The sequence below is a fragment of the Falco cherrug genome, chromosome 3 (assembly GCF_023634085.1).
Source record: "Falco cherrug isolate bFalChe1 chromosome 3, bFalChe1.pri, whole genome shotgun sequence".
In the NCBI taxonomy this organism is placed as follows: Eukaryota; Metazoa; Chordata; class Aves; order Falconiformes; family Falconidae; genus Falco; species Falco cherrug.
This window is the reverse complement of record NC_073699.1, coordinates 96449640-96474876: the sequence shown is the minus strand read 5'-3', so window position 1 is coordinate 96474876 and position 25237 is coordinate 96449640. Positions and strand designations below refer to the sequence as shown.

At 41.3% G+C, this 25237-nt stretch overlaps 1 protein-coding gene across 2 annotated transcripts in view; it reads left to right on the top strand.

Moving 5' to 3' along the window:
* ELOVL2 (ELOVL fatty acid elongase 2) overlaps positions 1 to 25237 on the top strand; it is a 46359-nt gene that overhangs the window by 8210 nt on the left and 12912 nt on the right. Inside the window, exons 1-3 of one of the 2 annotated variants that reach the window (XM_005434897.3) lie at positions 13400 to 13419; positions 16740 to 16803; positions 22093 to 22280. In XM_005434897.3, coding sequence (XP_005434954.3) covers positions 16788 to 16803; positions 22093 to 22280 — 204 coding nt within the window. In that variant the 5' untranslated portion in view covers positions 13400 to 13419; positions 16740 to 16787. Of the gene's footprint in view, positions 1 to 13399; positions 13420 to 16739; positions 16804 to 22092; positions 22281 to 25237 lie in introns of those variants that run through there. The other variant, XM_055705976.1, reaches the window with a different exon arrangement.

Genomic DNA, 25237 nt, shown 5'->3' with positions numbered 1-25237 from the left:
AAATGGAAGCAGCATTGATAAGACATTGATGCAAATCTGATTCTCAGCAGTTCTCATTGAATGCAATAAAGTGTTTTTTTAAGTGAAAAGGATACAATATTGCTGAAATAAGGATGTCATGTAAATTAACAGTACTGAGCTAAATAACAAAGTACTCACTGCAACATGGGCATATGTGTTGCAGAAAGCAAAGTGAGATCGTTAACTGCTTATGACACTTCATTCATCAATCCAGAATTCAAAGAGGTTTGAGAATTTGCTACCAGAAATAATCTTGCACTTGCCTCAACAAGCCAGTTTGGGATCTATTTTGATTAACATCCAGTCAATCAGACCTTCAGGTTAATACTGCAGGTAACTGAGTCTAAATTACAAAGGACAAATGTGCATAGTCAGAATGAAGGAAGCATTCAATTAAATTAGAGTCCTCAAATAACACAGTGCTTATACCTAGCTGGGAAAAGTACTGAAGGGCATCCTCAGACATCACCTCCTAGTTTCTTGCTTAGCATCTTCCTAAAAGAAATAATTTCAAACAGATGGATTTTCTTTAAAACCAGTAATACTTGCAAACCTTATATTTTACTTGCTTACTTAACTGTCACGGCTATCACACATTTGCTCCCTTACATTTACAGATCACCCAGACTCAAAGAGAGATGTTTATTTCTTACTATAGTCTGTTTTCCAGGGGAAAGTCATCTGTTGCTGCTTTTTTTCAGTAACACCTTAATTCTCTATGATATTTAATAACTGGATTTACCATCATGACCTTTGCCACATCTGTCAGACGACACATTTTGCTGGCAAATAGTTATTGTGTCTGGTCTTTTTTGATAGAAGCTTCCCATTTTATCTGTCTTTAAGGATATCAGTAGTGATACTTAAATCAGCTACAGGTGCCATCAATGCTACTTCTAACTTGTCCTGTAAAGTAAAATATATTTATTACATTTACTTGTAAGAAATTGTCATCTCTCCATATCTATTCCCAACAACACACATTGAGTGCAAAGTACTTCTTCTTTGAAAGAGTAGTAAAACTAAAGAGACTTGGAGCATCTGCTTCATTTGTTGGAAAGCTGAGCTCATAAGGATGCTCATTTTCTGGAAAGCGGTACTTGATCGGTGCCTGTGATGTATATCAGGTCTCAGACAGCTCAAGCTGACCTTGCCAGCAACTGTTTTCCTCCTGTCCGATATCTGTCCACTACAGGGCAGCGCTGAACCTTATCAATACTTAACCACCAAGGGAACCAATATTTTTCCATGTGATCTCCAGCTTTATAATGGCTGCTTGCTCAAAGAATCCATTAATAATTAAATCCAGATGGGTGTGTCGGTCACCGTGGCGCAGCGGTCTCGTGTAGATGTTATGTCACATGGAAATTCCCAGCTTCGATGACACTTGATGTTACAGGTCAGCTTAGGCTGATCCTATCAGATGATCTCCCGGAATGATGAAGAAAGCTGTGTGAAAAGCCTCTGCTCAGAAAGCCGATCTTCTAATACTGGACATAATCAGAAAGACACAAAATGTATTGCAAGGCCAGCATACCCACTGAAGCACTGAATATCTTCTAGTCATGCTTTCTTTCCATAATATTAGATATCATGACATGCCCATCCTTTAGAATTTTTCTGGCTTTACTTCCCTTCTTTAAATCAGCAGTTACTTGTAAATGATACCTAGCACTAAACAATAAATTAGAAGACAAATGTCTATTAAAACTCATAAGCTTGACATTTGTTTGATTTTAAGTTTAATGTACAAGTATCAGATTTTATAAGCAAATATTTTGACCTAAAACCTCAGGTTTCTTTCCCAGAGTGAATTATACTTGTAATGACCCCATCAAAAAGCTTTCTGTACTGAGTTTGGTACCTGCCTTCACTAGACAGCAGCCAGGCTGCTTTGGACGTGGGTGATGACCTCAAAGTGAAATTGAAAGGCTTTGCATGTGTTGGAAGATTAAGGCTGAAACCTTAGAGGCTGGGATCTGGATTCTCTAATCCATTGCAGCATGCTACAAACACTTCCTCCCCTTCCATTTTTTTCTGCCTCTTTTTTCCACTTGCATCCCTATAAATAGGTCAGGAAAGGGTCTCTGTGTTTGAGCAGTGGCTACAAGGAATGGTGTAGCAAATGCCTGCAAACCAAGAAACCCCCATTTCTCTAATGGGCAAATAAACACAACAGGATTTCCTTCACCCAGACCAGAAGAACAAGAACAAATCTTAAACTGAGTGCTGTTACTTTTTAAGGCTGTGGCTAAAGCAGGCTACAACGTGACCTATCTCACCAGCCTCTGAATGGAGAGCAATGGAAAGAAAACACGTGCACACGTATGATGACCTGCAGCACTGAGCTACTTTGACAGATTCCTTCATTTTGGAAAGAAATTAAAATACGAGGGCTCCATCCCTGACAGTGGGACCGTTACACCTCTGTGGAGCTCTGCCAGTCTATTCAGCTGACAGCACAGGATTTACCCATACCTGTTGGGTCACAATTATGCAATGAACATGCCCCCTTATCAATCTGCTTTTTCCAGGTCCACTCCTGGGTGGCAAGGGAATGGGAATATGTCTTGGTTTATACCTCATATAATTCAATAACTTGAGCAGGTTGCACAGGGTAGAATCTCAGGCTAGATCTTGACACATTGTGCCTTTGGGAAGGAAGCTAGCCTGGTTCGACTAAATGTTTATAAGCACAATTTTTCACAAAGGAAATCCAGCTGGGCAGAGTTCATCTCAGTAACTTTACATAAGGATTAAAAAAGACATTCAGGAGAGGGTTTGGGAAAGAAAGCAAACACATAAGCATTATTATACATGTGTTTCTGTGGGGTTTAATCCTTTTTCCTTTGTTCCTTTGTGGGTTTTCTGACTTTACAGAGGTCAGTAATGCTCTTAACTTACAGATATTCCTTTTAAATATAATTCTAGTTTTACTGTGCCAATGCAGAACTTGAAAGTATGACTGTAACCTCTAGAGCACGTGGATTTATGAAAATAAGAACTTAGTGTTTTCCCTCGGTAAAAACATGGGACAGAGGGAGCTTGACCTGGGGGATCTATACAAAAGAAGTTACTACAAAAACCCAACCAAGGATGTGAACATCTGCCTGCTCTAGTTCCAGCTGTGCCAGCAGGTGAGATCACCACTCCCAGCCACACAGCACCATCCCTTTACTGCAGGTCACCGTCCTGCAGAGTTCATGTGAGGAGCGATGCCGAACATCTTTTAAGAACTCCTGTTCGGGTAGTTTCAATTAACCAGAGTCACTTCATCTGAAATATGTAAGAGCTGTACAACCAGCACAGCCGAGAGGTCTGCAGCGGCGTTCCCAGCCCAAAGGATGCGCAGCTGAGAAGCCGGTGGTGGGAACCCAGCTCTCCAGCCAGCACAGTGATGCTCACAGCACCCAAAATGCAGCAGCTCTCTAGCTCTGATTTGGTTTTTATTTGTGCCTACAAGAGGTTCAGTGCAGTTTAATAACTGCATCGACTTGACATAGTTTTGCTCACGGGGATAAAAGTATGTTCAGGAGCATTATTTTTTCTGAAAAGCTAAGGTATCCTATACTATAATTGTCTATTTGCTTACAGGTGTTTTTATACTTAAAACATTCTCCTGTACACATTCAGTAGCTACAGCAATTTTAAGATACTTCAGGAGCATGAAATTAATAGTAATGAACTTCCAAATTTCATAATACATTGACTATAAATACAGTACACAGTTAAGTGATGCAAACAAAATGTGCTGCATTTCATTCCTTTTATGTACGGTACCTTTAGCATTATATATATTAGAAGCCCATGTCATCTCTTATGTCCTGACTAGGTGAATTTGTTGTTGTTTTGAAACAGGTATTAATTAAATTTACATATAAAGCTGTCCATTTTTCCAACAGCTCTCAGAGTCTTTCTTGTTTCGTTGTGTCCTTCACAGGCTGTATTCAACTGTCTGACACTGTTGTCCCTGGCAAAAGTGTGTCTATAAGAGGAATTAGCATTGCAGGAAAAAGTCTTAATTCAGCAATTGCTTAGTTAATATTTTACAAGTCAAGTTTCTGATTTACAGTTTTCTGCAGGGCTGCTCACAGTGGCCTGTCAAAGAGCATAAGATAGAAAGAAAAACCCTAAGGCTTTATTTTAATTTTTAAATGTTTATATTTTCATGTATTTTAAAGATAAAACCACGCAGCCCTACTTTGACAACTGCCCAGAGGAACCAGAAACACTACTCACACAGGTTTTCAAATACTCCTGCCTCACCCCCGCCCCAGCAGGCAAGTACCGCACAGCAGTAACACCAGCTGTTTAACAAATTTGGGCAAAACCATCCAGTCAGGGAACACATTTTAGAAAATCCATTTCAGCCCTCCCTGGCTGTAACGGGAGGGGCAGGCAGTCCCTCACACGTTAATCCCCAGCACAGGGACACACTGTTATGTTGCAGACATCTGGGATGGCAACCAAGAAACCTGCTTCTTCAGCATAGAGTGCCCTTTGTCTCACTGCGCTGCCAGGGTTGTGGGAAAGCCAGAGCTCTTGCTTTTGGGTTGATTTTTTTATTATTTTATTATTTTTTTTAAGGCTCATTGTCCAACAAGCCATGAGATCCTGTGCCGAGGCTTAGGATCCTCTATTCATCTTCGATCTTGCAGTTTGTTACAGCAGAAAATGAAGGGATTTTCACAGTACTGGAAAGGAGGTGTTGTCTGTCTCTATCACTTTCACCAGAAAAACATGCAAATGTGTACAGCAAGTACAGTATAAAGCCCTACATACATTACACTAACTCATGAAATCATCTTCTCAGCAGTGAGAAAATCTGTCTGCAAAGAGTGAGGAAAACAAAAGTATCAAGATATGGAATACTGAGAGGACTGAGCTGCCTTACAAACTTGTCACTGTAATTCTCCTCTGCCACTTCATTTGCTCCCTGTCCCCATCTCATTTATCCTCTGCATGGGTCTGCATTCAGGATTCAAGCTTTTTGCTACATTTTGCTGTGTAATTGCATACATGTCATATGTCGGGCAGATGCTGTATACCCAAGCACATCTTTGGAGAATATTCTGTCCCAAAACCAAATCATCTGGTAAATCCAAAGTCTTAAAAGGGTAATTACCCTCCCTTGCTCTGGTAGAATTATTTTCCTGTGCTTTTCAGGGTGCAGCTGGCTGTCTTGCTCTTATATGACAAGAAGCAACACGCTGCTGCTTCATTACATATTCTGGTTAGGCATGCTTTAGCAAGCTAGTTGTTTGGAAGCAGGTGTGTTAAGCTGTGCAAGCTTTCAGATAGCTGACATAAAATTATTTCTGATACTGATCTGTCTTTCCAACACCTTGTAAAGTCAATGAGAGCTGAACAGACCATTAAGGAAGCAAGCGTAACGGAACGAACCTCTCAAAATCAACCAACCAACCCACTCACTGGGGTTCTCTGCTTGTAACTTGGATTGTTCTTGCTCCAAAGGAAACTTTCTCTTATTCAAGCCAGGACCAGTTCCCAAGAATTGTTGCTTTGCCTGAGAAAGTGATTTATTCACTCAGACTATTGGAAAAAGGCAGATTTTTTTTTTCCTCTGCCCCTTCATTTTTGACTGATTTCCTCTTCGTTTATTCCCTCACAGTCATACAGTCTCATCACATCATCACTGATGGTAATTATGCTCCATCTCAGGTCATACCGTCATTTTAAATCTGATTGTTAGAGCAAATGAAAAATGAGGTCAATGATTGCTACCATTTTCTTGGGAACTGACAGGCCACATCTGAGGTCTCCCTAGAGAAATCTTCTTTAATTACAAGTTAAGCTGATGTTCCCCTGTGTAGCAAGTAGAATTGAGCAGGATTACTTTTAAAAGGATTGCACTGATCTGCTTTGGTGACAGTTTCATTTTGAAATTCTGATAACAGGCAAGAGGATGGATTATAAAGATACGGTTCTGGGGAGTGTACATGACTGACACATACTGCAAATTGGGCCACAGCAGCCACCCTGCCTTTTCTGCTCTTTTATTAAGGCCAGAACAACTTCTATTTCGAGCAGTGCAATACCCATGTATTATTATAGCAATTACTTAATATAATTGTAAAGAACAAAGGGAAAAAAAATTGGAATTGTAGAAGTGAGATCCTGCAAGCAGCGATTCCAGAAAGGGAATTTTTCATCCTAGAGAAAATGTGACACACAACCTTTCATAAGATAAAACAAAGAAAAACGTGTAATATGCTGAATGCTTTCAAGTATTTAAATTATTAATCAATTTTGAGAAACCAAGTAAATATTAATGGGTTCTTAAATCACTTTTATTCCAACCCATGCAATTGTAGCACAGAAACCTTCCAAATGCCTTTTCCTCGTACTTAAAAAACCCACAAAAACAGCTGATCAATTTTGCAAAAGCAATTTATCTCATAATGATATATGATCTGACAGTAGTGTGGCTGGTGAAATAAGACTTACTTTATTTTATCTGAGAAATCAGTATTTTCTGTGAATCCTAGCAGGTTGCATAGTCCAGAAACAAAGAATGATGTCTGAAATAGCTCACATTAAATGTTTTCATGAAAATTGTTCTGCCTTTTAGATCTTATTCACCTTTGGTGCTGATGATGCTTCAACCTGATTTGAGTCCTGACAGAAGCCATAAATCAGATATTCCTCCACCTAGGTCCTTATTCCCATGTGTGGGATGAGTGCATAGCACTGAGCAGTGCTGCAAAACAAAGTGAAGAGACACCTCCTGTTAAATAAAACTAAAAGTCCTAAAGTAGAAGGACCCTAAACATTAGTGCCATCTCTCCAGAAGTGAAAAGCCTGGAGCACGTTGGCTCCTTCGCTACGAACAGCTCAGACTTCTTTTTCCTACAGGAGCACACCAACCATCAACCGATAATTGATAAAACTTGAGAGAAGAGCATTTCTCTGGAGTGTCCTGGATGTAAAGCCCTGTCATGCAGGACTGAGGTGCTCACAAAGCAACCCCCAAAGCCAGGCAATCCGGTTTCAGGAGTTTTACACCAAGCTGAAGTGCCACGCAACTCGACAAATACAACTGCACTAAAGCAATACGTGCTGGGGTTTGGGTTTTCTACATGTACTCTTAAAAATTTAGCAGTGCAAGGCAGAACTTGTTATTCTGCTTCACTACAGCTAGAACCTAGGGTTTTCAGAAAGACACAAGAACTATGACAGTGTGTGAAGCCTTATAGTATCAAGAGTTAAAGCCCAAGGGGTTTGGAAGGGGAAAAAAAATGGGTATCTTTTGAGAACGAACAGACACACACAAAGCTTTTACAATTCAGAATCAGTAGTATCATAGTGTCACTGAAGGTACTGTGCAGGGTGCCTCTGGAATACAGCAATATCCCCAAAAAAATGCAAAAAAACACCAGTGGGGGGGAAAAAAAAAGGAGAGGTTCCTTATTTTCAAACATTAACAGGCACAAATGCTGCCGTCTGGACTGGAGCAAGGAATATATTCTGAATCCTCTTCATTGGTGTCACAGAGAGATTCCTGTTCTTTTTAAGATTTTTCTACAAGCCAAGGCCTAATGAGGACAGCTTGCAGTAAGGGTAATTGATGAACAAAATACTAACCAGTTTAGCTTCTTTTTTTGTATTTTATTTTTTATTTTTAAACTGACTGTAACTGTAGGAAGGAAGCAGCAGCTTAAGCAATGCATTTGTTTCTAGAGGTAAAGCAGAACGACTTTGAAAATAAAAATGCAGCAAACCACTAATATTAAAGTCAAAGCAAACCAAGACAAAAAAACCCAACAGGCTAGCATTTACTCTTTGAAGTGCTGTTTTTCTGGATTCCTTTTCAAAACTGCAGTTTACATCTGACACGTACCAGCATCTTGACACTAGATTTTTGCTTGGTTGAAGCTCATGTGCTAGGAAACTGCTGAACCTTACAAAATGCTGGCAAAGCAGGGACAGATGTGAAGGGAGAACCAGAGGCTGCACAGGGTTGTTTGTTGGCCATATTCCTTCAATCATCAAACTTCTTTTTCAGGGTGCATACACTCCAAATTTAGGACCCTGCTGCCACGTGATGCTGGAGGCTCCTAAATTCTCTGGGTGTTCACGTCTCCAGTAGTAAGAGCATCTGCATTTCTGCATATATCTATACCGGCCTCAGCCTCTAACGCCCCGGAGCATTCTCGAGCCATGCCTTCCCTGCCCTCCCTCCCCTGTGGGACATGGTTTGCCTAGCCTTGGGTTTGAGATTGCCACATACAGACCAAAACTGTGCCCTCATGGATGCCACCAGGCCCACTACCTTACCACTCCTGTTAATTCAGTACATACAGCCCTCACCTGTTCTAGGGGACACCAAGTGTCAAACCACTCTTCTACCTGACTTGAACTTGTATCTCACATCTTTTTATGACCTCCTTAACTGCTTGGGCTGGCACATCCCCCCCAGATTTTTAAGCACAGTCAGTCATCACCAGCATCAAAGAAAGAGGAAAAAATTGGAACTGAAATCGTTCCTCTCAACATCTGGATTCTAGTCTCTGCTCAGGCACACACTGCAGTATTTCTTAGGGAAGCAAGAGCTGCAGATGAAGAAATAAAGGAAAATAAATTCCAGAGTTAACAGTGTAGTTACGCAACTCCGAAAACAGTCACTGGCTGTAAGCCACAAGCAGGGGGAGGCAGGCAGTCGCCTAGGTACCACCCCCCAGAAAGGGAGCTCCTGTGTCCTCTCCAAGCCCATCTGTCCTTGCAGCCCAGGGAGCCAGTTACCCAGGTCTTGTGCCTTGCACAGGGAGCTCAGACATCTCACCTGGGACCACAGAGCTTGTCAAGACACCTCAGCACCACACCCCAGACCTCTTTGAGGATGTAATTCTTCCTTGCAAGATAAGTTTGAGTAGAGAGAATGCAGAACTAAAAATCAAGATGAAATTGAAGAAATTCAATTTGCTTGTGTAAGTGACAACTTCTAGCACACTCCTAGTAACATAGGCAAGTCAAAATGTCCTGCTGCAGGCTTAATGCAGATTCTCCTGGCAGCTTGTTGCTTTCCTGCAGGCATTGCTAAACCACATGGTGAATTTCTTTAAACAACAATAAAGAAAAAGAACCTTTAGACACAAGTGCCCTCATTTAAAAAATACAAAGACATAGAAGAAACTATATATTTCAGAAAAAAAAAAAAATCATATCTATTGTTCCAAGTTAAGCCATCTAGACAGCCCGAATGCAGTAACAGCTAAAGATGAAACCTCTGGCTACGTTTAGCTGTGTGTTTCCGTACTTACCAGACTTTGCATCCTTCCATTCATTTTTCATATCAGAAATTGCAAGCCAGTCATCTTACTGAGGCATTCACTGAAAGCACAGCATTTTCTTGCAGGTAGCATAACCTGAGCAGCTACCGAGACAAAAATCTGCAAGCCTCCCTCCCCTTTGCAGCTATCTCCTACTTATTTTTTCACCCTCAGTAACACTCATCAACTCTGCAGGGACTAAATTAGCACAGGAGAAGGTGTTCAGCACTTTTGGCTGTAATCACTGTTCAAACAGCTGTTCTCAATCCCCTTTAGAGAAAACGAGCCGATTTGATGAATCAGATCCCCTATTGATTTAGCCAGATAACAGGCTGGCCAGCAAGCTACCAGCCTTGTGTAGGATGCCAGCCTGCAGTCAATCATTTCCAAATATATGCAAAAATAACCCTCAGCTGCAAAGATATTGCCCTTTTTATCTCAGAAAGTGCTGGACTTAGTAATATCACCTGGAAAATGTCCAGAAATTTGCACGTGTGTGCAAGTTTTGGCTGTGGAATGGAGTATATATTGCATAGTATCAGAAAATAATAGGAATAAAATATAATCTGCTTGAAAAACATTGAAAATCAAACAAATTGTTTTCAGACAAGACACGGCTCTTACTGGAATCTTTTAGAAATACTACTCAAGTACAACCAGCACTATTCTTTGTTACCTTCAAAGTTGCTCTTGAAGTCTTTAAATAATTTACTGACCACAATAGTAACGTCTTTATTTTCTGGAGTGCTTACAGTTTATTATGGAAACCTTTAGAAGAAAGGAAATAGGAAGAGAAAAGTAACATATGAAGACCATTCATTTTTTATTCTCTGTGCTGAAGCTGGAACAGCCTTCTTTTGTGGTGTTTTTTTCTCCACCATACCATATTTTCCTGAGATTTTTGCATTAAATTAAAACGTATTACACCACTTGTGTTTCCGAAACAAAGATACAGCTCTCTCTTTTCTTGGAATTCTAAAAGAATAGCTGTATCTTTAGATGGAGTCATCAATAGTTCTTTTAATTAGCAATTCTTGGCTATTTTCTGCAAGATAGGAGCATTACCAAGGACTGTTCACGTATTATACGGACACCTCTCTGGCCCTGGGGTACTAGCAGAACTTCCTGTGCCACAGTGCTGCTCAGCTTTGGTCACTTCTGCCACACCAAATTACGTGCCTTCATAGGGCAAATCCAGCTATAAAATTCTGCCAGCTTCCCAGTGCCACTTGTTGGGAAGGAATCAGGCAGCGAGATCGCTACGCTAGCAAAAACATCCCATGTTACAGCCCCTGGTATGTGGCAGAAGAGCCCTGTAGCCAGCCTGTTCACCGCAGCCAGTGGGCCGTGCTCCTGCCAGCATCACCAGGCTGGCTGAGGGTTTGTAACGTAGCTAGTCCCTAATCTTGGACAGCCATCACAGCTGAAAGAATGTTCCAGAACGTGGGATACAGAAATTACCATGACAAATAAAAAAGTCCAGTTTCTGTCCCTTGAAATGATTAATCGGAAATGCTAAAAAAAAGATGATCTAAAATAATGTCCTTCTAGTTATTTGTTTCCTTCCCTCCCTCCCTCCCTGTGCATCCATGGGACACAGTAGCAGTCTCATCCCCCAGCTGGGTGTCTGCTCTCTCATGAGCTTACTCCAGCTTGTTCCTACTCTCAATGAGATTATCTAGCAGTGAGTTCCGTCTATTGATTATAAATTACATAAAGCCATAGTTTATTATCAACTTCTGGGTGTCCTGTCTCCCAGTTTCACTGAATATCCTGTTATAGGAGATAGACATATATATGTATGTATGTATGTATGTATATATAACCCCCTTGTTATAGTGACACAATACATTGCAACCTCAGGCTCACCTTTCTGCCTTCATCTTCATCTTTTCCTGCCGTTTGTATGTAATAATCCTTACATAAATTCTTTCTTTAGGGATTGTTATACACATATTTCCCCCACAGCTATAATACAAATCACAGAAGATAAAGATGACAAAAACCTAAAAGCTGATCTGAAACAATCTGTGATGAAGAATTGTCCCCCATCGTGCTTCTTTTTCCCAGATTAGTTTTAAATGCGCTGGGCAGTAAAAACCTAAGCAATTTCTTTTATAAGCAGTTATGACACAGTCCTGAGACTTAACTTTGACTTCCCTTTGCTTTATTTCATTCCCTATTTCAGCCATTCTGGAGCCAACGCTACAGGTTTCCAAAACTTTGTTAATATATATATTCAAATATGTGCAGCATGTAAAATTAGTTACTTTAAACACGCTGATAAATTCAGATTACTTCCAGTACTGCTCAGTCACTGACTATTTACAGAGCAGAAACCTTCAGGGAATTAAGGAAAAGTTGCCATCTAAACAGTAAAAATCACCGTAAAATTAATATATATGTTCTCTGTCATGATTGCTTCAAACATCACATCTGCTTCCTGGAGCTGTCTTGGAGAGCAGCGGCTGGCACCCATTTCTGGTTTTTGTCTGAGAATTGAAATAAGATGTCTTTTTTATAGAGAATATAATTTTTGTATAGCTGTGTAAGAACAAGCAACAAATTCTTTTGGATTTTTGGGATACTGAATGATTTTCAAGGCTTTTGCACAAAAGAAACCTCGCTAATACAAAAGATTTCCAGCATAAGTAAGATTGAATGCAGCTTACTCGTCCGTAGGAAGTTTATTTCAGAAAGCCATTTAAAATCCACATAATCAAACAAAAAGCCTCACAAGCATACTTCATCATGTATGCCTATATTTAATAATCACCTTTTGTTTGTCTTTTAATCCCAGTTATTGTCTGTAACGGTATTTTATGCACATGAGGAACATTTTGAATACGAGTTCCTCATCCCAGCTCAGGAAAGCCTGGTATCACTGTCTTTGAATTTCAAGGAGCCTTTAATTTTAGAACTAATTTTAGAACATCCTTAGACTAACACAAGTTCTGGAGACCCCATGCCTGTGGGCAGAGCCTCCATCTGAAGGGTCTGTAATTGCAGCCACTAGAACCTGGGACTTCTGGGGGGCTCCCTAGCCTGTTGGTGGTCATTCCTGTTCCCAAATGATCAAAGTTATTTTGGCTATAAACTCCTTGTTTCTAGACTGCAGTATTTATTTGCTGAAGTAGCAGTTGGGACATTTTTGAAGGTTGTCAGTGGGAACAACAGCCAACAGGGACGTGTCCATCCACTTGCTTCTGTAAAAAAAAAAAAAAAGGATTTTTTTAATGTTTATATTGGATCCAGGTAGCCTGGTTTATATAGCTTTATAAAGAGGACTTACATCACTTGAGGCAGTGTTTTTAGTGGTCAGTAGATAATGCCTAAAGATAGATCATTGGTATGTTGAGAAATCAAAGGTATTTTGGACAAATCAAAGGTATTGTGATACCTGCACTGTTTAGATAGCAGGTACATAATTTTTGCATAACTTATACTGCTTTTACTAAAACTATCAGGAAGCCAGTAGACATTGGTCTCTCAGTAAAGACCAACACTAACAAACATATATAAGCATATATAAGAATGAGAAGTTATTTTTTTCCATACCTGCTGACTTGGAAATAGTGTTTTACATGCAATCAGCATGAAAACAATAATTCATGTCTGTGCGCCGTGCTACTTACGCTTTTATTTCCATCTCTGTTGCAAAAATATTGAAACTTATTAGGGATCTCTATGTTGCATTATCATAATTGGCTTTATGCTCCCTCCCCATCTTTCCATTTGGGTGACTTGATTTGCTGAGATAACCTAATGTCTTTTTCATAGGTGAAGTTAAATAGGTCTTCCACAAACCTGTCCAAAATCCTGCCAAACTCTCAGCATTGCCAGTGCCCGCAGCAATGTCCTGTACAACAGGAGGAAAAACATGAAATACAAGTTAATCTTTAGCCCTGTAACTCATTGATACCTTCATTGATAAAGGCTGTTACAGTGATTTGCCAGAGAGAAGTGAGTTGCCTGGCCATGTGGGTTTGTTCAGGCTGGCTTTATTTGCTTTTCTTTACAAACACAACAGATCATCTTGAGCAAGACGTTTGCATCTAGTCTGCACAGAGGCACTATTTTAAGATGTGTTCTAAACCCCAGGAATACGGTATGGTCTCTTGTAGTGGTGTTGACAGGAAGGTGACAAGACCAGTCACACAAAATTACCTACTTTTTTTAAAGAATATTTTTTTTCCAAACTATTAGTGCTAGTATTAGGTATATAAACAAATATATTGTTTTTAACAACCTTCTAAATCTATATTTTGTAAATCTTTGTTTTTGTTCCTGTAAAGTAAGATGAGTTGTAAAAAAGCTAAAAGGGAGGCAAATGCCGGGACATTCTTAAGAAGCATATTTTTTCTTCTGCTGCACCTCCTAGAAGAAATTCTACTCTCAAATTACCACTGAAAGCAAACCCAGCACTGAATTATGTAGTGCTAATTAAGATAGACAGGAGCAGGGTTGGGAGCTGGTACAACTCCCCACTGGGTCACTTGAGCACATTCATAAGGAGGTAGACTTTAAATTTAGAGTGGTTCATCTACTCAGCATGCTGTGTGCTCATCCTAGCCAGGTGTGAGAGGTTAGCTGTCATCAGCTGCGTCAATGAAGACAGTAACCTGCTCAAAAAAACATATTGGTATATTTTGTAGGTGGTATCAAGTTGCGGGGGAGCGTTGATGCGCTGGAGGGCAGGAGGCTCTGCAGAGGGATCTGGACAGGCTGGACTGATGGGCTGAAGCCAACTCTATGAAGTTCAACAAGGCTCGGTGCTGGGTCCTGCACTTGGGTCACAACAGCCCCCCGCAGCGCTGTGGGCTGGGGGCAGAGCAGCTGGAAAGCTGCCCAGTGGGAAAGTGCCTGGGGGGGCCGGTCAGCAGGCGGCTAGGCATGACCCCCCAGCGTGCCCAGGTGGCCAAGGGGGCCAGCAGCACCCTGGCTGGTGTCAGCAATAGTGTGGCCAGCAGGACCTGGGCAGTGACCGTCCCCTGTGCTGGGCACTGGTGAGGCTGGAGCAGCGGGGCACTGAGGGGCTGGAGCGTGACCAGAGCAGGGCAGGGGCTGGGGCAGGGGCTGGGGGAACTGGGAGTGTTCAGCCTGGAGAGGAGGGGGCTCAGGGGGGACCCGTTTGCTCTCTACAGCTGCCTGAAAGGAGGCCTCAAGTTGCACCAGAGGGGGTTAGATCAGATATTAGGAAAAATTCCTTCACCAAAAGGGCTGTCAAGCTCTGGTACAGGCAGCCCAGGGAAGTGGTGGAGTCGCCATCCCTGGAGGCGTTTAAAAGACGTGTAGATGTGGTGCTCAGGGATGTGGCTTAGTGATGGACTTGGCAGTGCTAGGCTTACAGTTGGACTTGGTGATCTAAAAGTTCTTTCCCATGATTCCTAATTCTATTATTCTGTTTTTAAGTCTTCATTCTGCTCTTTCTCCTGAATATTCTACAATTCTAATTCCTTCATGTAACTGTTAGAAGAATCCAGTCCCTAATTTCCATCTCAATGCAGCCAAGAGTAGACTTGTCTAGAGTGTTTTAATATAAAACGAATATACATGGTTTCTTATGTTGTTCTTGATGTGTAAGATTTATTTATATAATGTAAGCATGAAAGCAAGTAGCTTTGCGTACTCATTCCTACATGACATTTGAATCCCTTAAAGTATTTTTTCCAAAGCAGTCGGTATAGTCTAACCACAGGAGTAGCTCTGGTTCAAATTAATGCACCAGGTGAGCACATCACAAATAGCAGTGTGGCACTCCCCAGATGGCATGAAAATAATAGCAAAAAAACAGCATAGCTCAAGGATGTGAAAATGGAAGCAGATCTTTTTGCACAGGTCCAGCACCTGGAAACTGAGCTACCTCCTATGACAGAAGCCATCCTTTAGCCTGCCGCGGAAATTGTCTGAAATTAAGAAAACACCTTTCTCCAGGGGCAGCAGTCAGGACCCTTTCCTGAAAACTAGTTTAGCTTTCTCAGTGCTGCAAAAGTATAAAAATCAGATTCATTCTCTCCTTTTTCAGACCAAGTCCTTTAATTTTTTGTTAAATATATATGTATATATACACACACAGTTTTAGTTTCAGGGTTTTGTTGAGTTTTTCTTTAAGACAAGCTGAACACAGCAGCATCTTGCAGACACAGACCTTTACAGCCTGGAATACTGCAAAATCTTGCTGCCATGTATTCACACAAAATCTGCCCACTTTGAATATCCTGAGGACCAAAACATAAGAGGGGGAGAAACAGAAGGGGCTTGGGAATGCCAGGAGCTTCTCCCTGCCCAGACCACAACCCAGCCCCAGCAGGGGAGTGCAGACGCCAGGACTGGACCTACCAGGGTGCAAATGTGGATCTTCATGAGGCAGATCTGCTAATGGTGACTGCAGCCCAGGCATTCAGAGGCACACACGGCCCTTGGCAGCTCTCGCTCTGTGGAGATGCTCAGCATCGCCGTGCGCCTTTCTCCTCAGCCTGGCTGCATTTGCTCAGTGCTGAAATTAGTTCATGAAGCACAGCAAGGCAATGTTGGAAGGAGCAGAAGAAGAGCTGGCTGACCTCAGGCTCATGGTAAAGAGCGGTTCAAGCACCAGCGATCAGGAAGCCACTACTCAGAACCGGAGTCTGGGAAGAAATATTTGAAAGGCCACCACATCCGACTAAGGGAAAGACTGTGTTGATCATGGCTCAGCTCCCAATCCAGTCACAGACAGGCACAGCCTTGCTAAGCCTGCCAACTTAGCGGCTTCGTTGACTTAGACCTCAAAACACAATGTCCCTGTTAATATAGTCTTCCTTTTCTTGCCTCCTCTTCCTCCCTCCCTACATGGCCTGAACTTTCATTGCAGGAGGTCTGGGTTCTCCTGAAGACCTTTTTTTAGGAATGTTGTGCCTGATATAGAGAAATCTCAGCTGGCTCACCCCAAAGGTTTCCTTCTTTAAGAGTAAAGCATCAAGATATGCAGCTGATGCGCTGTTACTAGGCTGGTTGCAACCAGGTGGCTTTGTGAAGCTTATCAAAGGAAATGCCAGCTCCTCTCCAAAATTATCTCTAAAAGAAATAATAATAATAAAAAAAATATTTCAGGTGAGGAAACATAACAAACCATAAAGCATCTTTATTAGAGTGAAGATTATACCCATCACCGATGGGTTTGCTGTAATACTTGTTCTTTTTCATTTGTAAAACCTTAATTTCCCTTCCCAAAGGGTTCCAGTTTGGGCAGTTTCCAGTAAACGAGGCCTCTATTGTTATCTAGACCACAATCTGCCCTAAATTAATTTTTAAAGAGGTTTGGTTTTTTCCAGTAGACATGATATTGCATACTTTGGAAATAACTCAAGCATGACATTTGTTGGGGTTTTTTAATTATATTCTCTATGTGAGCCATAAGATAATGTCACATATCCTTTTTATATTTTTTAGGAGAACCTGAAAGCTTTTGACCGGGGAGTAAATGAGTTTGTGGACTATATGTTTGGACCTCGAGGTAAGCTGCTCCACCTATAGCCCTTCTAGGTAGTAATACCTGTCCAGATTATGACTCAAAAAATATTCTAGTAAACAGAAGCTGTCAAAATCTTCTAGTGAATAATTTCTCATTGAAAAATGTAGGCTAGGCAGAATCACAGTATTTGTAGAAACACACCATTATTGTTGGAAATCTATCAATGCATTGCATTTATAGAAAGCCATTAGATATTTTTTTTGTCTGTTTGACATAATATTAACTATAATACAAATTAAAACCAATCACAGATTGTACTAAAAGTGAAAGAAGACATGAAACTGATTTTTTCTTTGAAACCTTAAAAAAAAAAATCACTGGATTTTAGAGTCCTTTGTTTCTGAGACTATAAAGGATTTCAGTCTTACATCCTAATGTAGATTAAAAAACTTGAAAGCCTTGATTTTTCTGAAAGTGGAAGATCTGTTTTGGTGCTGATTCTCATTCATAATGCAGTTGTTATTTGCTCCAGCCTCCTATTAAATAGCCTAATTCAGAAGGATGATCAGAGCAAAAGCAAGAAAGGGCCTTCAGCACCCTGCAGGGTCATAGCCAGAATTTCAGCAGACCAGTAGAGAGGCTGGGAGAACAGATACATCTTTCTAGCTGCTGTTCTTGCTCTTTAACAGTCTGGACAAGAATAACTTGAATAACTGTAGCTTGGTGGTGCCTCATGCTTTGTTAGGACTGAAAGAAGTAATAGTCAAAAACAAACAAAAAAAGAAATAGGACTGCAGAAAGAAAAAGCTACAAGGCAAGGATGGAGCATCAAAGTCAGGGCTAAGAGCACCAAGCAACTGGAGGAAGGTGGTGAGACAGGAGCTTAGACAGCAGTCACTCTTCAGAGAAGGTCTCTGTAAGGCCACCTTGCTGTTGATAGGGCTGGACTTAAACTTTCAACTTCAGGAATAGCCTTGCAAACTTTTCCCTGCGGTTAAATCCAGAACTGCTGCCCATGTGGATGGACATATGCTTATGTATTCTCATTTTGTTGTAATAATGTCCTCCAGGTCCCAGAAAAAGTTCTTGCTTAATTAGGAGGACAAGTGAAAGAAAGCTGTATCATTTTTAAAATCGAGAAATTCTCATTTTTCATAGCTGACTGGATGGTTACAAAAATATCTGCCATCATCTCTGCAGTGGATGCAAAGCTTGAAGGAAAGCTTTCTGGTAAACAAACACTGAACAGCTTGGAAACTGCAACAGAAGCAATTAAAATGGAAAAAGTTTTATTAATAGCTTCTATAATAGTGCATTTTAATATTAGCAAAGAGATGTGATCACAAGCATTAAAGTACTTTTTTTTTTTTTTTTTTTTCAAATTGGTATGTTTTCCTTCATTCCTTTCCTCATTGGTCCAGAACAAATTTTTTGAAGGAACAAACTGTAGTTAATCCAATGCAGAATACCACACAGATCCCTTTGGGCTTTTAGAAAGCCCTTCAGTTAAATGAGTATTATTTGTATTGCTTGCCAAGCACATCACCATCCGTCTCCAAACAGCAATGCTGAAGATAGCCTTTGTTTGTCTGTGCCTTTTCTATATGCTCTTTAATTTAACTTGTGGTATAAAGACACAGTATCATACATTTCCTAAATAAGGTAGCTCCCTCCAATGTGTTTATACACATAAATAAATCACAATAAACTGCAGTTTTAAATTGCATAGAATGACCCCAGAAATGAAAAATCTAATGAATTCTTGAGAACTTCCCCAAATGTCTAAAACCAACAAATCGTTCCTCTTCTTTCTCTCCACCAATTTTCACCCACAGCACACACTTCATTCAGCAGCAAGATGGTTTAAAAGAATGGATAACAATGCTCTAGTCTTTTAAAAATCAATCCGATATTTATGGTTTATGTCGTAGGTGGTAACTCCTGAAATACTGGTATCACTATACTGGTTTTAGTCGTCATTAGCAGATGTGGCCGAGGGCATGAGAAGAGACAGAAAGACATGCGCTGGTCCCAGCGGTCACCTCTGCTCCCATCGATAGTACCAGGTTAACACAAGCTGGAGTACTGCACTACTAGAATAAAGGGCGTATTATCAAAGTTCTGAATTTCATTTTTATATAGGCATATTTTGTGCCTTTGAACTAGCAGAGCAAGTCCTTTGGATCAGGAAATAAAAGCCATATACGTGCCCATCAGGTGCATCTCTTAATAAGAAGTGGTCTTACAATTTGGTGTTGGTCCATATTATTCCAGATAGGAAATTACCTAGGCTCAAGGCAAAATGAAAAAGAGTGAAATAACTGTGTTGTTCTGTAAGAGCGCTTTTTTCTCTTCTCCGTCATCTGCAGAGTATTGTTTGGTGTTACACAAAATTAAGGAATATTGAATTGCAGGAGCTAAATCTAGTTAATTGGTTGCTTGTTTTATCTGTGAAAAAAAAAAAAACCAAACAGAGATGGTCAAGAATAGATATATTTTAATAAAGTTATGATAAAGTAATGAGCACTCCTGACCTGAGTATGAACAGTAGCAAGGCATTGGTGCAAAACTGTCTACCCTCTGCACCTGAAAAGATCTGAATCTACTCAGACACTAACTAGCTAAAGTTGTACAGAAACCTGGATGGAAGCCTGATACCTTTAAAGAGCCTGGGAGGCCTGCCACTCATTTCGAAGGAGCCAAGATTTCACCCCAAGGGTCTGGCACATGATGCCCAGTGACTGTGAATGAGCTTATTCATGGAGCAGTCAGAGCTCGCGGGCGCCTGCTCCTTCCCCTGCTGCAGTCCAGCGCTTTCCCACTGCGGCTTTATTCACTGCCTTGGTCTCAAATTCGGATGCTGTGTGCATCCAGTATTGTAAAAATAATCCTTTCTCCTTTCAACAGCAGACCTTTACAGTACTTGAACATGCAGATCAGTCAGTGAGCAGAAATACTCTCCTTTTTCCGACAACCTTTTTTAAAATACACTCCCTTTCCTCTCCCTTCCTTCTACACTCGTGGGTAAGCCTAAGTGGAAATAAAACAATCGTGTTAATTGGCTGCCTTTTACAAACCACTTTCTGCCCACAACTGTCTTACCTTTCAAGGTCCCAAGGTTGAGGTGGAAAATAATCAGCAAGGGTACACGTTTTAATAATTTCTTTTGAAACGGAAATAGTATAGACCTTAAAAATACTTGATGTGCTGACCTGAGCAAGCCCATGAATTCTGCTTTTGTATGGATCAGCCCACATGCTTGTGGCCACTCACAAAAGAATGAAAACTTTCTGAGGATGTACTGGGGCAGAATTTAATGCTGTCTAACTTGTATTCTCAACTCTTCCCCTTACTTTTCCTTTTTGAGCAAACACGCTGTTTTGTTATCTGCTGATGCCAGCTGGCCTTTGTGCAAGTAACCTTTATGCACCAAGTGTTGCAATCCTCAGGTGGGGACACCTTTCTTTAGGTAGCAGTCTTGCAGATATGACTGCTTTCTACATCTTCATTTAGGATACCAATGAAACAAATTAACTTCTTACGCTCCTAAAACATACACTAGATCAACACTTACACATGCAACCTTTACCTGTCCTATGACTCCTGTGTCCTGTTGGGAGCCCATACGGGAGCAGAATCACCTCAAAAACACCCATTCCAGAGCTTCAGACATGGCTTGTGAACTTTGAGAGGGTTTTTGGGCTCACACTGAGGCAATCCTGATAGGCATTGAGATCTGAGGACAGCAAAAGGCGTTCTAGCTTGGTAATGCACAACAAAGCAAGGCTGCCCTAAAGGACAGATTGGGCTTTGTAATCGTTGTGCTGTTGTGACTGCTTTAATCCTACACCTCTCCTCTTCTAGGGGTTTTGGGGAGTCCAGAAGGGTGAGTCAAAACCAGGAGAGCACTGATGTTCCATGGTGGCTTAGGTCTGGTTGAAAGTTTCCTGCAAAAGAGCTAACAACCCAGGTAGAGCCCCAGTCTGACAGACGAGTGTTAATAGCCACTGTGATGGAAGAAAGGTGGGAAGTGGGGAGAGATGGTAATGAGAAAGCAAGCTGATGTTCATAGCCCTGTTCATAAGATTACTCTAACTCACTTAAAATCTTGTTTTATGCATACCTGTAGGCTTGTATTTCTGAGGAAAGAACAGTCAGAAAGAATACAGCACGGCAAAACTGCAATCAGCAAGTGTTTGTTCAATGCTTGGGCACATTTGGTTTGTGCATCATCCGTTGCCCAGTCCTTTCCAAATTCCACACAGGCGAGAAAACAGTAAAATGGTTTGTCATGCACTGTGAATACCTTTTCTTCTTTTACAATTTCTAACATAATCTTGGTCTTTGTAAAAGATAAACTAAGTATTTTAAAACAGTTTCTAAGAGCAGAGGAACTACTGTGGCCTGTGCAATAGCTTCGCACTGACTTAGTTCTTCACTTACTCGGTAAATCATGGCAGCTTTAGAGCACCCTTTTGGAAAAATGAGCAGTGGTCCCCCTTGTTCTTTCGACAGATAAATGTCTGAAGATTGTTGCTGTGGAAAATTAACTCTAAATATTGCTGCACCTTAGGGGAAAAAAAAAACCCACCACCACTCTTTTCGCTTATGACATCCAGTTGCTCACAGGCGCCTCCAGATTGGCATATAGGATTAGGCTTTGCTCATATACACTGAACTATCTGATTACTGCCAATGGGATTACTCGTGTGAATAAGGCAAGCAGGATTTGACCTTAATATTTCATCTCAGGACCAGGCAAATGGCACAGAAACTGTAAGAAAGCCAAAGATCTTTGATAACTAACAAAGTAAACATTTGCCTTTTTTTTTTCATATTTAATGTTTTTGAAAATCCTCCCCTTGTATAAATGTTTTCTAGTGAATGTTATAGACCCTCGTACTTACATGGCAAATGCAGAATTAAAATAATATATGAACTGGCAACTTTACAGGTCCACTGTACTTAATACTACCTACAAATTGTCCATTGAACAAATCAAGATATGATTTCATTATTAAGTCAAAACACAAAATTAAATTTTGAAAAGCATCTAGGAATGTTTTCTTCTTTTAATTTTCTCTTGCCTGTTAAAATGAGGAGATTTACGTGACCTGAAATTATTAGGGAATTCCATACAGTTTTCAGCACACATTCCCTGAATTAGTATGCAGTGTTGGGGAGGTAAAAGCAATGGATTGCTCTTGCGAGCAAAGCGTGGCAGATCCCCTCTCACACTTTTACCAGACTTTTTCCTGATGTGATCTACCTCATTTTAGCAATACTTTGCCATAGCCACCTCCATTGCCTGCTGCGTGTGTTTCTTTTCAGATGCCAGGGTTAGAGGATGGTTCCTTTTGGATTCTTACCTTCCCACATTTTTCCTTACTGGAGCATACCTACTTTGCATATGGCTGGGCAACAAGTTCATGAAGGACAGGCCTCCCTTCTCTCTCAGGGCTCACCTCATTGTATACAACCTTGGGATTACACTGCTCTCCCTGTACATGCTCATAGAGGTAAGTGTTCTTCATGCAGCGCAGCTGGGAAAGGTGAGCAATGCACCGTTTTTAGTAGAAAAATCTTACCAACAGATAATTTTGCTAGGAAATTTAGCATCAATGGCAAAGTAAATTTAAGATCCAGAAAAGTCCCTTAGCAATTGGACAGTGAGTTGTACAGAACCTTCTTAGCTTGGATCTCGGCAAGTTTTACCTGTCCTTCCTGAGCTACAGCCCACACCTGGGGACAGCTGGCTGCTACCAGGACAGTGTCTCCAAGCATGAATCTGAATCTGCAGCAGTCCCTCAGCTGAAACATAACTACACCTCATCCTTAGCACCCACAAATATGCCCACAGATTTGGGTTTATTTCTATGACTGTCTATGGAATGATTTTTCTTTGAACAAATACCCATGTGTAAATGTGAACATATTTATAGGTGAGAATAAGTATCAATTTATCTATGGTATTGGCAACTCAATGTTATTTTTCTGCTCTCCTAAGAAGCTTTCCTCATAGTCAGACAGTAAGAGACAGGTGTTAAAAACCCACCACTTCAACCAAAAGCAAGTGCTGTGGGACTTGGAGGCTGAACATGGTCACGCAGATTATTTCTCCAGGGCTCATCAGGAAGGAATATAGAGAAATCAGGATCCGTTCAGAACTAGAAGAGAGGTTTGAATGCAGCTCAAAATTCTGCAACAGCAGAGGATTCAAACAGTGCTCTTCAACAAAGACATTAGTGTTTTCACCTCCCCAGTGGGGAGCAGAAGCCAAAAGTCACTATTTTGGTATTATTTGGGAGCTCCCCATTATGCCTTGTGATAATTGAGGTACTCGGTATTAAAGTGTTAACATCCATCACTTGTGGCCACAAAACCCAAACACTAAAAGATAAAACCCACAAAACATTTTCTGACTTGGCTTAGAAAGTGACCCCTGGAGAAGCCTTGGCTGAGGGATGTTGTTGACTTCATGGTGTGACCTGTAAGGCTGTGAGCTGACACTGCTGCCTTGCCTGCACAGCCTCACAGCATTCCTTGCTCCCTGGGCTCCCAGCCTCACGAGCAGCTTCCACCAGAAAAATAAGGATGGACTGTTCTATCAGCTGGACAAAAAACTTTGCAGAAGCCAAACAGGACCCCAAAGATTTCAAGTTTTAAATTAATTTGAGCTAAACACCAGGTCAAAAGGCTGAACAGCCGTTTAGGGGGCGTGCCTTTGTGCTGAGGACCAACTGTGCTTCATCCTGGTCAGAGCTCCAACTGGCTTCAGCGGCTGCTGGAGGTGTCAGAGTGCAGGATCAGGCCCAGAGCAAAGGAGAAACCAACACAGTCACTGGAAGGTGTGATGACTCCATACGGACTGTCCTCCAAAATTTAAATTAGCACTTTGATGTTTAAATCCTCATTTTGCTTGAAGGTATACAGATAACTCTTCAGTAGCAGGACTCAGCAAAAAGGATTAACTGAATAGAAAACAAAAATACTGCTCCCTTCCCCTTGCAGGCTGATTTGGCTCACCACAAGTACACGAACAAGCAAAAAGAATTTTAGTAGGTCTCACTTACATGAATGAAGCAAACTCGGTTCTTGCCACCTTCATGTCCTTGTAAGAATTGCGTTGAGCCATCTCCCCACAGCCACCCCACTGCGCTGCCCTCTCTGAGGCCAACTGTGATGCAGATGACCGCTGAGTTGCCTCAGTCCTCAGATTAGTCCCTTTACATCTTGATTCTGTAGCTGGAGGCTGCTGATTTACGCCTCCTGAGCTGCAGCTGGGCACAGCTGGCAGTGGCTCATAGCTCCACATTTGGCATTTTTGGGAACTTGAGGATACGGTGACTGAGCTGCACTGCCAGGTGTTCTGCACCCTTCGCTCCCAGCTCTGGACTGGCAGCCAGACTGGTTTTATACTGCACAAGACATCATTTTTCTGTATTTTTCTGATAGGAACTTGCCTGGTTCCTATCACAGCTTCTCCCATGAAGGAGCAGAATGAAAGTTAAGGCTTGCAGACCTGCCTGAGGGAGCTTGCACATCCCTCCTGAAGGGAAATGAAACAGGCAAATAGGAGAGCAGAAATCATCTTCAGCACTGAATAAAGTTATGGTGACTCAACATTTCAAAGGGTTTCATTTCCAAAGCTTCTCTCTGGCTCTTATTCTCTCTGTCTTTTATGGACTGTAAGCTCTTTAAGGCAAGAGTTACCTATATTTAGAGCATTCTGCACAGTGGTTTATGTAAACACAGCTGATCCCTCCAGCGAGTATGAGTCAGGATTAATTCCTAGTTAGAAACATCTATAACAGTTATCTTAGTCCTCCATTCTCCCACTTCACCTGAACCCCTCTGGTCTCTGTAACACAGGTAAATAAAAAAATAAGCAGCTCCATAATAGAACTAAATCAGCAAAAGAACCCCAGTTATTGGCATTATTGTTCTTATCTCTTCTTGGGTTTGTTTATGAGGTGCCACACACCTTTTCTGATGATAGCTCCAGAATGGAGTGGGTGCTTCTTAGACATTCAAAAGAAAAATACCTCATTCAAAAGAAAAATATCTCGTTCAAAAGAAAGGGTGTATCTCCAACTGCAGACTGTCCCACATGATGGCTTTAGCGAGAAACATGGTAAAACAGCTGATGGGGGTACTTGTGCCACAGTTCTTCATCTCCTCACCTTCATCTCCTGACCTAGTTTAGCTGCCCCTTGACTTCGGTTGATTTGTACAACCTCAAGGCAAGAAGGCAAAGGTTACAGCAAGGAGTCATAACAAAAGGGCCGTTTTTAAATCTCCAAGGGCAGATTCCTCTTTCAAGCCAGAGCTCCACACGCTGCCCCACAGGCATGGACTACCAGGGAGCTGCTTTTAGCTCCATGAGCTTTGAGGACAACCAATCCCCAAAGTACTTGAAGGAACAGCTCCAAGAAAACTCTAAGATGTGTCATTAGTATAGGATCAGATACCCCTA